Source organism: Triturus cristatus, chromosome 2_1, assembly GCF_964204655.1.
Source record: "Triturus cristatus chromosome 2_1, aTriCri1.1, whole genome shotgun sequence".
Classification (NCBI taxonomy): Eukaryota; Metazoa; Chordata; class Amphibia; order Caudata; family Salamandridae; genus Triturus; species Triturus cristatus.
Genome location: NC_140581.1, coordinates 7,918,459 through 7,932,815, shown reverse-complemented (window position 1 = coordinate 7,932,815; position 14,357 = coordinate 7,918,459). Strand labels below are relative to the sequence as shown.

At 46.1% G+C, this 14,357-nt stretch overlaps 1 protein-coding gene across 2 annotated transcripts in view; it reads right to left on the bottom strand.

Annotated features, from left to right (window-relative positions):
- The window catches only part of LOC146863599 (uncharacterized), a 479,196-nt gene that overhangs the window by 7,725 nt on the left and 457,114 nt on the right, over window positions 1-14,357 (bottom strand). For both annotated transcript variants that reach the window (XM_085627619.1, XM_085627620.1), the window contains one exon: window positions 14,016-14,176. In XM_085627619.1, coding sequence (XP_085483745.1) covers window positions 14,045-14,176 — 132 coding nt within the window. In that variant the 3' untranslated portion in view covers window positions 14,016-14,044. The remainder of the gene's footprint in view (window positions 1-14,015; window positions 14,177-14,357) is intronic.

The window sequence follows — 14,357 nt, the reverse complement described above, 5'->3', positions numbered from 1 at the left end:
AGTAGGTCCAGTCTATTCGCAACCCGCAGCTGCCAAGGCTTCACCAAGGTCAAGTAAAATTAAATTCATGCCTAGCGTGGAGAGGTGCACCCCATCACCCTCCAGACACCCTGTTGATTTGGCGTGTAAAAGGCCATGCCTGATGAAGCCAAAGCCTCTTAGCTCAGTGAACTTGCACATGGCGCTATTAACTTTTCTCCTTGACACCTCAATGGCTTCTCCTGAGCGGGCTCCTTGCCAAGGTAGCCTATTACTAACAACCTGCTGCAGCCAAAGCTTCCCCTAGGTCCAGTAGGAAAAGAACCGTGCCTAAACTAGGGAGGTGCACCCCATCTCCCTCCCGGCACCCTGTGGACTTGGCGTGTATAAGACCATGCCTGATGAAGCCAAGACCTCTTTGCTCTGCGCAACTGCGCATGGCTCCTGGTAGGCCATCATACCTACAGCATACTGATACCGGGCTTCTCCCAGGTCCAGTCAAAACAAGTCTACGCCCAACCGGGCCGGCGGCCAGCGTGCACCATCAGGACAGGTTCCCCCAACCTTTCTAAACTCCCCCGTGGATTTGACTGAAATGACCTTAAACCTAAATAGGCGATGGTCCAAAGTTGCCTTTGCATGGCTAAATAACAATCCCTTTGCCAAGACACTCCTGCCTGGCAGTGCCCATGCGGGAGGAGGTAAGGGTTGACAAGCCTGCCTTCCTTCCTCTTTCACTCCGTTGGAGTACGCCCATCGTATTCCATCAGTCACCACCAAATGTAAAGCCTTGCCCTCCCAAAATTCTGCTAGTATACCAGGGAGAGACAGGTCATAGTGACCACAGAGGAGAACAACGTGTAAAATGCTTCTCTATTTGAATACTGGAAAAGCCAATTGGTCTCCTGCAGATTTATAGCTTAAAGTGTTCCCCCGGTGCTTCCCTTAATCATATGGACCATAGGCCCCTGTTGGAAGGCCACTTCCACAACCTGCATAGCTGCCAGCCAGTGCTGGAGGGCGGGCGAAGTTACCCGGTACTGATGCTCGCAAAGGTACCTGTTTCGTCAAACTCAAGGGCGTGCTACTAAGTGAGCAACCAGGCTCCGCCCTAGTACCCAGAGGTCAAACCCAAGCCCCTCCAAGTTCTGCTGCTTCACCTGCCTGTTAACACGAATCCCAGGGCAGACCACCGGCCTATAACCCATGCTTGGCCATGCCTGAGCTAAAATACCTCTGAACAGCCTGACAACAGGCTAACCACCAGCATTGCGTTCTGAATGTTTCTGACACTGCCAAGAAACATGCGCATAACTAAAGCAACTGGCACCATGCCATAAAAGTAACAATTCAGCCTTCTATGAAACAAACGTGCCCTTGTGGCGATCAGAGTAGTGCTCCCTCCAAGCCAGCAGCCCTACTCAGGCAACCCGCACCCTCTTGGCACTGGCACACCCCCGCCACAGCTGCCCTCGAGTGCCTGGTTGTGTGAGGCCACAACCTATGTTTCAACACTGCGTCATACCGGGGTATGATGACCCATCTAACTCTACTGCTGAGTGCCCATTGCACCATCGCAAGTATGCCTTTGCCTGCTCAGAGTCTGGCTGTAGAGTAGGAAGACATTTACCCCCCCAGCCCAGGGCGAAGCTGGCAGCATTACAGTATCTGGTGCTATAGACGGTCCCCGTACCCTGATGGGACAGAATGCAATTCCCTTGCTCCTGTTGAGCACGAAACCAAAACCAATTGCTCACCCTGGTTTAATACCTTCCTGCTGCTAATCATTTCCTAGCTGAATGTTGACAAATCCATGTTCTGTAATGGCACTGCTTCGCAGCCTGCACCATTCTGCCAGTGCCGAAAAGACCTTTGTCATGCTGCCTGGCCTCATCAATCTTGCCCTGTTCTAGCAGCGCCCGCTTCAGCCGAGGAGCAAACAACTCGCCGGTACCCCCAAACTGGCCCTGATGCGAGACAAACCGGGCCAAGGCACAGCAGTGAGTGTACTAACTAATAGCAGGTCTAACAGCGTCAACAGGCATCCTCAGCTTACAAAGGCGTGGTGGAGTGAGGGTATCCAGTGAGAATCAAGATGACAACTCCCCATCTGACCGACCGTGGTGGGAACCACTCCTGCATACTCTAGTACACATGGTCCCAGTTCACATGTCACTGCCTGATGTACGTGCCCTAGGTACATGATCCCCTTGCATGGCGGCCTGCCATTGAGACCCACACCAGTCCCCGATCAGTACCACTATCTGTCTACGCTACAATCTTGCCTGGCCTTCCTTCATGCCCAGCTGTACCACGCGATGATTGCTCTCCTCCGTCACTTGACCTGACCACACCTCGAAATACAAACACAGCGAGAGGAGGCAGCCTGTGACCTGCCCCAAAACCACCCTCCCGCATCAAACCGACCCGATGGAAAGACAAGCGCCTAATGCTCTACACCCCTGGAAGACCCAGGAAATAACCCACCGATCAACAATCGAGTAAATAACAACGGACATCCTTTCAGCATCTGAAGGCCTAGCCGCTCCGAAGTAACCTGGGAGCCCAACGCCAGGCCTCAGCACCTGTGGCGTGAGTGATCTTTGCCCACTACCGTGTGAGCCAGGGCCCCCGTTTTTTTTTTTTTTTTTTTTTTTTTTTGATCACTGAAGCACACGAAAACAACCCTAGCTGTTCCTTGCCGCTAGGTCTTCCTACCCTCAGGAGGCCAAGAACGACCAGGTAACAATAACACTCACTCAACACTAGGCGTTCCAAGTCCACTCGGCCTACTTTGCCATTGCAACAAAGCATCGCAACCAGACCCCCCCCCAGAACCGCTGAGGCAGGAGTACTAGCATTCAACCTCCCATCTCACATCAGTACTGGCTAGGCTAAGCCTCTATGGTGCATAGGGTAATGCGACATCATTGTGGCTAACAGGCATATCCTCTTGAAAAAATGCCTCCATTCAGGCATTGGAAAGGCCGGGTCACCAACACACTAGCCAAACTTACTAAAGTTTACACTCCCAAGCCCTTTCAGTGTGAATATTTTTTTTTTTTTTTTTTTTTTTTTTTTTTAATCAGAAGGCACCCGGGATACCTACGGGCCCCGAGCCCATCCCGAGGAAGGGTGTGCATTACCCACAGTGAGAGCCGTGGTCATTATTGGTGAGCCCAAGCAAAGTCAGGCAGATCATTGCTTCCTCAGGTCTGTTTACAACATCTAATGGGTTACCAAATACTTTAAGGACATCTGCAATGCATAACCACCAGAGTACGATGTTGGGCCGGTGGCGATGAACGACGTACACAAAAGGCTGGTAAAGCAGTGGCCACCAAGAAATCACACAATAGGTCAACCTGCCTGGCCCACTGCAGGCAATAACCGGGAAATCACATCTCCTTCCGGGACAAGGGACGTTGACGGACACAACAAAACGGGCCCCTCACCCTATGCCATTGACCGACTCGGGCCCACGAGGTACTCTACTGTGGCGGAGGACACCTACCCCTTGGTGGATGCTGTATACCACATTACCCCTTCAGGAGCATGCCTCCAAGGTGGCCGACTCACCACGTGTACTTCGACAGTCCCAGCCCGGTAGAACTCAAGCAACGTCACCCAATCTCTAAGACAGCGACAATGCCATGACATATCAATGCATGGGAGGAGGAAAATCAAACCCTGCTAACCCAAACCGCAACAAGGGACATATGACCTGTCTTTGAATGCACAGCCCCTGTGGTAAAACAAGTTTTAAAGGCATATTTATTGTCCCTTCCCCACCAGCACACTTTAGAATAGAGGCACCGACAACCTAAACCGACCTTAATTACTGGGAAGTGTTGATGCGACCCCTGCATATAGCTGCAGTTCACCGTTTGTGCTGCGTAGCGACCACTTCAGTTACCAAATAGTGTGATGCAGCCCCTATGTTCCATTAAGCCATGTATCACATTTCACAACAAAACAAGAACAAGGCACTGATCTACATGACCCCTACCTTCCTCCTCAAGGTAATTTGTAATACGTGCCAATCAGAATATGTTGTCCCCTAAAAGCCCTTTCCATATAATTCCTTGCCAGATGAAAATCATCTCACACACACGAAGCAGAGTTCCTAAACTTGTCTAGTCAAAACTAAAGACTTGAGGCAGTCTACTCAACTATGCTAGTCTCCAACACATGACTCAAATGCTGTAAAACTCTCACACTCTCGCGGAGAAAGCGGCAATTCTGTGACCACGGGGCAGGGCTTTACGCAGTACATACAACAATTTCCAGCAATGGCCATCTTTCGCCATTAAATATACAGTATACATATACGGGGGTGTGTGCAAAGGAGCTGGTGTCTGAACAGAGTAACCAGAAGCCTGTAGGCATAGAGAGAACACGTGAAAATTACTATTCATATTATGATTGAAATCCAAATATTCGTTCTTGTTGGGGAAGAGGCCAGGTGTGATCTTGGAGGCCTCAACACCTTTGGGCCGTAACAGAAAGCCTGCTCTCCTGTCCTGCGGGAGGTGTACAGTGCTCAGTCCTGAAATGCCCCTTCTGGACCCCCGTTCCCTACATATCCCTTCTGAGTGCAGCTTCTGTAGCCACAGGGAATTTTTGCATGTAAATATGGCGCTAACACGACCAGAAAGTGTGGAGCGCTTACACGAGCAAAAGGAGATCCTGATCCCTTATTTCTAGCCAGACAAATTCTACACTGTTTGACATATCTTAACCAGTTTCCCTACCTCTCCAATCGCAAGTAATTATAACAACGAGGGAGCATGTACACCCGTGGTAACTTGGCGCAAATGATCGATGGTTCTAGCTACCCAACTCGAAGGAACTCATTAGTCGCCTCAGGAGGCTGGAAGGCTGAGCAATACGGTAACTTGGCACTGAGACAGATTGTTCCTGTTTCCCAACTCAATGGTTCACATTTATCGACCTCCAATGGATGCAAGGCTGAACCATTAGGTAACCTGGTACTAAATAATAGATGCCAATTGTTACCCCCTCCAAGGTACTCATTTTATCGACTTCCTGTGGATGAAAGGCTGAGCAATTAGGTGACAAGGCACTTAATAGCGGATGGTTCTAGTAACCCAACTCAGTGGTCCTCAATTAATCAACCTCCTGGATGAAAGGCAGAGCAATAGAAGCTGCGACCAAAAGGCCGGACACCGGTCCCTGACGAGGGGGTATTAGATCGCTAAGCCACCGGGCCGGTCCTATTACCACACTAAAGACCACTTTCTTGAAGAAACCAGTATTACTCATACAGTCCTATATGAATTTTTTTTTTTTTTTTTTTTTTTTGCACATCTCAGACAAAAGCGAGGCTCGACCCGAAGGCACTGGAGCGCCGAACACGGGCCCGTAACTACATACTAAAACCCAACAAGGAGGCTCGGCCGGGGTCCAATCAAGCGATCCCAGAAACACCCAAAACTGCAATACCCCAATTCGGGGCCTATACAGCACGAACTTGAGCTAGAACTAACCAGGCAAAGAGCACCCACACTCTTGGCCTTTCTTCCCTTGAGGTTATTATGCCATCGCGCTAGCCCGCCCAAGTCCAATCGGCATCCGCGCGCAACACATAGCACCCGCTCCGCCGCAAGGGGACACACCAAAATGACGCAAGCCTCCGTAGTGCATACTCTGCCATACATGACACCGTGCCCACATAGCACTATCAGACAAATGTCCCTCACCTCCCATGGCTGATACTCTGCTCCCGTGTGCACATTATATATATATATAGCGAGAACTTGGCCCCACGGTAAAGGGGCGCCCCACATGGCACCGCCCTACATTCACGCGCGGGGAAAACAAAGACCAGCCTGCGACAGCGCGCACGTGCCTGAGGCCACACCGCCTCTCCCTACAATGCCCACGCTGAGGCCCGAACCTGGACTCCCCAGATCAAAGCCACCCGCATTCCACACCCAGGGACTTCTCACGTGTACGCGACCTCGCCGCAGCGTAGCCGACGGTCCACATCCTCTCCTCGACAAACCAATTGCGCTAACTTCCCTTCTTAATCATGCGTTGCTGCACTGTATTACTAAAACGCGCATCATGCCTGACATGGTTAGACGCCAGTAAGTAAGTAACGGTGCCTTAACCGTGCATGTGTTGTAAAGGCCACATGAGCACCATTTACATTACAATAGGACATTTTCTAGTTTTGAATCACCGGATGTTGAGCCGGCGTCAGGCTCAAACCTACTTTCTCAGCTCTAAAGTCCGCAGCTCTAGACTTACGCCACAGTATCGCCCACGGATGGTGCAAGAAAGCACTATGCTGCCCGATTCGGGTCAAACGCGCGCTATGCAAGCTCCCGCCTCCCAAAATTAACCCTTTTTGCAAAGTAAACAATGTTCTCTTAATGTATGCTTGGCGGTGTGCATGCAGCTATAGGATGAACGTTTATAGTTCACGGTTAAAAAACGTACTTTAAGTTGTAACTTGTGAGTAACAAGGTGTGCCTCCTTTGAAAACAGTAACCTGCTGACCTATTTACATCAAACGCACTCTGTAATCTACTTGGCACACGTTCTTAGCAGCAGGAACAGCTACCCTCTGCACTAACTTCCCGTTAGTCTAAACCTCAACTCTACAAAATGCTGCTCTCTCCAGGAGGAAATTAATCACACGAGTAACTTGACCCACATGTGAGATCTGGTAATAGCCGCAGAAAGAAACGCAGCATCCGGTGCTTCAAAAGCCTAATAAACATCCAAACCCGGCGCCCCCACGAAGCTAGCACCACGGTCGCACCGTCCTAAATCCAGCCCTCCCGGGGCCTCCTCCACGCAATCCCTGCGCTCTACCACTGGGCTACTACACCCCTTGGCATAATGACAACCGTGCTCTCAAAAAGACAATTCCGACTCTCGCACCCTGGTCCCCTGCTCCGAGGTCGGCAGCACTGTGACAGAAGCGGAAATACCGGAGAATCGAACCTGGGGCCACAGGCATGCACTGCATGCGCTCTAACCTTGAGCTACAGCCCCGCAGCCACGAATGCCTTAATAAAAGCACCGATCCGGGCCCTCCCGGCCACGCAAGGGCACCAAGATCACCCGCCGCTCCACAGAGACTCTCGCTTCCAATCCATCACCAACACTTACCGGGATAACCGGGATCACAAGGATAGACCCGCCGCGAGACCCAGGGGAACGACCGGCGCCAAGGCGAACGAGCGGACAAGAGGGGCCTCACAGAAATTGCGGCCATCTTGCTTGGCGCCCTCTAAGATCCGTCACTTAGAGCGTTGACTCTGATTGCTTTTCCACACACTTTATCAGCAGCAACCGGATCATGAAACTTCTTACCACTTGTTTGGACATGGATTCCCTTTTTGATACAAACTATATCTCCAACGTTCACCTTGCTCACATGGTTGTTCTGTGAAAGTGTTTATTTTGTTTAAGTTTACTATCAGCAACGTTTCTCATGACCCTAGCATCATGTTCATCCACTCAAACACCAAATTTGACCCAACTGCTCATCCTTTTAAGACAGACTTTGGTAGCGGGCTTCCTCCCTTCCAAAAGCTCAAACGGGGAGATCTGCCTAATAGAATGTGGACTTGTGCAATAGAACAATAGCGTGGAGCGAACCACATTCAAAACCACACACTCATTAGCAATAGCCCATTGGACACACTGCAACAACAAGTTATTAATTTGTTCCACCTGACCATTGGTTTGGGCATGATACAGAGAGTTCTAAGATGCTTAACATCACCCACTTTAAGTAAGACATCCACTTCTCCATTCACAGATTGGATCCCATTGTCTGATATCAGGAATTTGGGAAAACCCTCTCCAAGACAAATCTCCTCTAGGAATTCTATAACAGACTTAGCATTGGCTTCAGGCGCAAACTTCTCCTTTGGCCATTTTGAGTAGAGGTCAAACAACATCAATGCATAGTGTACCTGATAAGGCAAACAATTAAACAGGGCAACAAAATCTACGCCAATCGTCTCTCCAAACTCTAGAAGGACACGCAGTAGGCTGCAAAGGAGGCTTCCTCACTACTATGTCTTTTTCTGCACTAGCACACAAAACACATTCACCACAACAAAATCGACCTCTCTGTCCTTGGATGGCCACCACAAAGTCTATCTAATCCTGCGTTTTGTGAAAGGCTTTCCCAAATGTCCTGGGCCATCAAAATCATTTTACTCCTGACACCTTACAGTGGTACTAACTCGTCATCCCTCATTAGATAACCATCTTCATTGGTAAGCTCATTATGAATTTTCCAATAAGGTTGACACGGATTCCCTAGAGATTTCTCTGCGGGCCAACCCATACTCACATAAGATATAACCAGTTTTGCCACTTCATTTCGACTCATTTCTGCTTTCCACTCCTCCTCAGACACTGCACACAGCTCTTCCAGATCCATTGTGGCAATAAAGCTATTTTCATCCAACTCTTCATCCCCCTTGTTCGTACTGTCATCAGTTGAAGCAAACCCAGTTAAAAAATTAGCTCGAACAATTTTTGCACCTTAAATGTGTGATATTTCAAACTCATATTGTAATACTTTTGTTGTCAATCTCGGAAGTCTATGGGTTTGTTTGTTGATTTTCTCACCAGTTAAGACTGGAACAAGTGGTTTATGATCGGTGCAAATCATAAACTTTGTTTCCGAAAGGTATGGCTTGAATTTTTATACCGCCCACGAGCATGCAAACAGTTCTTTTTCAATTGTTGAGTAATGAATTTCTGACTCTCTTAGGATCCTTGACACATAACAAATGGTATTCTCTGCTTCACCATCAACATGGGTTAGTGCTGCACCCAGTTCTTGATTGCATGCATCAACATCTTTAAAGCCCTTTGCATCACCTATAGAGCACTTCAGGATACTGGCCCCATGTTTCTGAGATGCCTACTCTACTGGTATGTTCCAAAAAGGCATTTGCGCTCCGAACGAGCTAAACTGCTAGCAATCTCGAGATTCTTCATGGCCAGATGGGGTGGTAGTAGCTTTGGGGCAGCTGCCCTTTCTCCATCAGAACACTTCCAACTTTATTTGCTTTTAGGAAGGCCTTGAAGACCTGGCTATTTGAGAAATAGTGTTTTTAGGTCCTGCAGATACTGGCTTAATCCACTGTTCAGTGCCAAGACACCTCCGGGTATTCACGCGCTTAATACATTTATTACCATAATATAATATAACAGTAATACATCACTTGTGCTCTGGATTAAATGGTCTCACATCCTAGAACTAGCCGACAGTTTTTTAATCCATTCAAATCTCCCCTGCCACATGGAGTTCCATTTGAAAGATACATTCTACTTCAGCAGAACAGTAAAGGTTAAACCGGAATAGAATTTGCACATGCCCATAAATGACTTCAGCCCAGTTTTATCTGGCTTGTGCTTGTACATCAATAATGGCACTAACTAAGCCTGGTCTTGCTTCAATACCATGCCCTGGGACAATGAGTTTAAGACATTCAACACTTCTCTTCCCAATCTCACATTACTCTATTTTTAACACAATCCCTTTTTCTTGAAGGATAGACAACACCTGAACTAGAATAACCTCATGTTCCTCCTTTGTTGCTCCAAAAATCAACAGGTCATCCTGAAAAGCGACCATCCCTTTTACATCCTTGAGTAACTGGTACATAAGCCTTCGGATCACGGATGCTACAGAGGCTAATCCGAATGGTATCCTCCAGTACTGTAAAGTACCTATAGGTGGCACAAAAGCCTTGAAGTGTCTAAACTCGGGTTCTAAAACCACCTGATGATAGGCGGATGCTAAGTAAAGCTTGGCAAACCAACTCACACCCGGCAATGAAGCCAAAAGATCAGATGATTGTTGGAAGAGAGTGGGAATCATTCCAAATGGACTTGTTGAGACTTCGCAAATCCATGCAGACCCCTAATTAACCATTATTCCTCCTCAATAGGTGTGATGATTCCACCATCACAACACAGCTTTAAAAGCTCCTTCTCTAGAAAATGGGCCACTCCGTAATTTGTGCTTTATCAGAATAAACCCTTCTTTAAACTTGATTTTGAGTTGGAACCCCTTTATGGTGCCCAATGAATCCACAAATAGTTCAGGGAACTTAGAAGCAACATTTCAAACAAGACTTTTCCCAACCACAGACATCTGATCTTTAATACCAGGCCTCAACACTATTTTGAATAGGCCTTGCTGTAGGATACATAACCCTTTGACTGCCATATAGACTTTCCCATAAACTTGCCTATTCTTGAAAGCCAAAACATCTTGAAAATAACCAGATAAATCAGTGCGGCTCCCTTCGTAAGAGAATGGTGCCCGTTCAGGAGGCTCAAGACTCCTACCTGGCCAAAATTAATTGTACATTTCTTTGGTTATCATTGTGATCTGGCCCCTGAGTCAACTGGCAGCCTAACTGTCCTGTCACCAACAATCACATCAGCAGACGGGTCCACACAATTATCTGGATCGCCAGTGCATACATTGTCTCTAACCACCAAAACCATGTCCTGTAGATCTTCTTGTAATTTTTCTAATTGTCTATCACAGTCGTCCTCACCTAAGTTGGCTACATTATTGCTCCCTTTTGTAGACAGGTTGAGTTGACTTTAGCACACTTTTGCAAAGTGCCCCACATTGTTACATTTTCTACAAACAACTCTTTTAGCAGGGCACTGTTTACCAGACTTAAAATGTGGGACATTGCCACATCTAAAACAAACATTAGACTGCTTAAAGAAACCCTTAGCAGATCTTGACTTGTCCCAAAAAGACATATACTCTTTTGTTCCATTGTAATTCTCATGCGAACATTCCCCACCACCTAATTTTTCTTCTCTTCAAGCTCTTTGACAGATAACTGTGATGTCTCTATGCTTTTTGCAAGTCAGAATGTTTCATCCAGTGTTGGATTGTTAAGAGACAATAGTTTCTGTTAGATTGAATTGTTTGTGCAGCAGCAGCAAATAAACTGATTGTGGACAAGTTGATCAGTAAAGCTCTAAAAGCTACAGTCTGCAACCAACCTCCTAATTGACACATACATATCCGCATTCTCGTCACTAAGTTGTTTCCTCATCAGAGACTTGTGTTGTAACACTACAATGCTTTGTAGAACATTGAAACATTCTTCTAATTTCTTAACAGCTTCAGCTAATTCATCCTCCTGTTCCTCCTCTGGGCCTTCAATATCTGGGAAATCTTTAAAAATGGCATGGCTCTCAAACCTCAGGGCGTGAAGAAGTAAATATTTACTTATTTTTTCCACAGATCCTTGATGCTACAGCTGCCTCCAAATTGCTTTAACCCCTTGTGTGCCACGCCCTTTCCCCGCCCTGTGCCGGGCGTTGCATTAGCGGGCGGGGTTCATGACGAGCTGGACTCGTCATGGGCACAGCGCAACCGCGGCCCATGACGAGTCCAGCTCGTCATGGGCACAGAAGGGGTTAAAGAGCCTCAAACCAGTTCCTCCAATCCATTGGTGGCTCTCATGGGCTTTCTAGAAATGGTGGTGCATGGTGTATGTAACAACTACGAATGTAAAACAAACAAAAAAATCATCTTATCACAACCCACAATAGTTGCTAAAATGTCCCAAATCACTCAAATAGATTGATCTGAAATCTTCAAACAGTGTGTGTTGCACTGTTGGATGTGACAATGATAAACAATATCACCACATCAGGCACAAATAGTGTATGTATCACTATAATTTCCTAAAGGGTGAGCATCTTGTTACTCAGTGGAGACAAAAGTCTGTATACTATTGTGAGTATCACTGTTGGCACAAGCTGAATGATACACAAAGACTTTTAAAGTGTGTGTATATATATCACTGTAGCTTTCCAAAAATATTTGGTCTTTCGCAAAGTTGCATCAAAAAACAGGCAAAAAGTGGGGAGGTACTGCAACAAAAACCCATCTGTCCACTGTGAAGAAGAACCTTGACTCAACTTTCCCGAATACAGTTTGACTTCCTCGCTTACACTCTCTGCTACATCACTTGTCTCTGTCCTCCCATGTATTTCACAAATAAACAAGATGTCTGAAGCTACAACCTTCCATCTCCTTGCCATGAAAAAAGTCTGTCACCTCAATCCTTGGACACTTTAAAAGAGCCATCCACACTTTGGCCATGACCACAGTAAGCTTCTGGAATGCCAATTGCCCCACTTGAAGTGGTGTTGCACTCACAAGGCTGGACACAACTTCTAGTATATCCAGCTGCATCACTCCAATGCAGCATATTCTCCACTAACTCTCCATCATGGCTAGAATCCAACCTAAACTCTGCTGCCTGGCTTACAAAGTGATACACAACAGCGACCCGCCTTACCCTGTGGATCTACTCTTCATTTTTCAAGAGGCCTTAGATGTGGGAATATTCTGTTTCTTGATGTTCACAACTTCAGAAGCTCCTTTGGAAATGGGAGGCCTTTCAGCAGAGCCGCCACTCCTGCCTGGAGGTCTGATCTAGTAATTAGAAATGCGGTCTTCACACATGAGAAGAATAGCATCTCTTCCATCAGCTCCTACGCAAACCAAGACTCATGGTCTCCTGCGAGTGCCGTCTCCTGATTCCTAATGGCAAATGACTTGGTTTTGTTGGCTCATTTCTGAACTGATTAACTACAAGAACCTGCCTAACATATCCTAATGCTTCATCGTCCACATGCGCTATATAAGAATAGTAATTAAATAAGCGGATAAATAACTAATTAAATAAAATAGTTGAAGGAGGGGGGTGACTCACTTCTGATGTCCATGTATATTAAAAGAAATTTCAATCGGAATATGACACAGCGAGCAATGGTTGAAAAGTGGTGACTGAAACCCTTCGATGTATTATAATTATTATTATCATTATGGTTATCATTATTAATATTATTATCATTATTATTATTATTATTATTATTATTGTTAATATATTGATTATTATTTTAAATAACAAAAGCTTCGGTGTACATGTGAAGCTGTCTGTAGTTCACACATAAAAAACGCTGACGGAAATGAACAAAGTGGATAGGAATATCAGATACTTTATATTCCTCTGGGATGAACGAGACTCAAGAGTTTGCATGTTCCCGGCTAAAGAAAATGCAACACAATCAGTAGTGAACCAAAGTGAAAGTGGTAAAAGTGTCAGCCATGTAAAGAAGTTGGTTGAATTACACGACTGCTTTTAAAGGAGTCGGGTAATCACCGTTTTCGGGAGATGATAGCTGAATATGGTTCCTGAATCTGTGTCTCAATGACTGAATGTATTAAGTTATCACTCTGAGAACTGGTGGAAAATAGATGATGAAAGTTCTGACATTTTTCTGACAATTTGCAATCAAGGATAGGTTTTACTGAGATGACATGATGAAAATGAAATGTAAACAGGATTGACATTTAATTTGATTGCATATTTGATATAATTACATAAAGAAAAGGGCACAAGGATGATTATGAAAATATTTCAAAAAGTGGTGCCTGATGGCAAGTTTCCTGTAATGTGTGTTGTATTTGCTAATGACATCACAATGAAATTGCTGTGTATCATCCTTGTAGAGTAAAATGTTTGTCCAACATGAAGTCAGGGTTTCTTCCAAAAATTAGCCTTTATACAGCACCTATACCAGTGTCTATACATCATCTGTGCCTCTGCATGCATCACCCATGCCGCCCTCTGAGCATGACTAATGCAACAAGGATGAAGGTTCTTGCTTGTGAATGAAAGAGTTTTGGCTGAAAGTGTGCCAACTTGAGAATTTTAGAACACAGTGAACCACTAACATTGGTTTTAAATTAGTGCAATTAAAGACAAAGGTATATTTATTTGTGAGCTCATTTTCAAAGGGTCTGTGATAAAAACCTGTAACAAAAGTGGTTGGTTGTTCACTGGCCAGAAAACAATCACCACCCTGGAAGTCTGTGGGGCAAACCTGTACCAAAGGTGGGTGGATGTCAGTGCCGCCACTGACCCACCCACTTACCTGAGTTGGGTCAGGTAGCAGCGTTCTCGTTTCATATTACCCACCTGCAGTCCATGTCTGTTCTGTGTGAAGACTATTTATTAGCCGCGATTATTACTGGTGTGCCTGCTGCCTGGAATGTGTACTTTCTTGGGGTGGTGTACACCTTCTCAAAGTCCAGCTGCCTCTTCACAAGTGTCTCATATTTGTCCTGGTTCTCAGAGACCTGTCAGTAGTTGGAACAAAACATACACAAGAGTCAAATGGTGCGTAATCCTGGACATCAACAAAACATTCAATATAATCACTCCACTGATAGGGGCAGGGTGCAAATGTGAGTATAAGACAGTGCCACTAATTATCTGTCACAGAGTTAAAGACTTAGGACCTAATTTAGATCTCGGCAG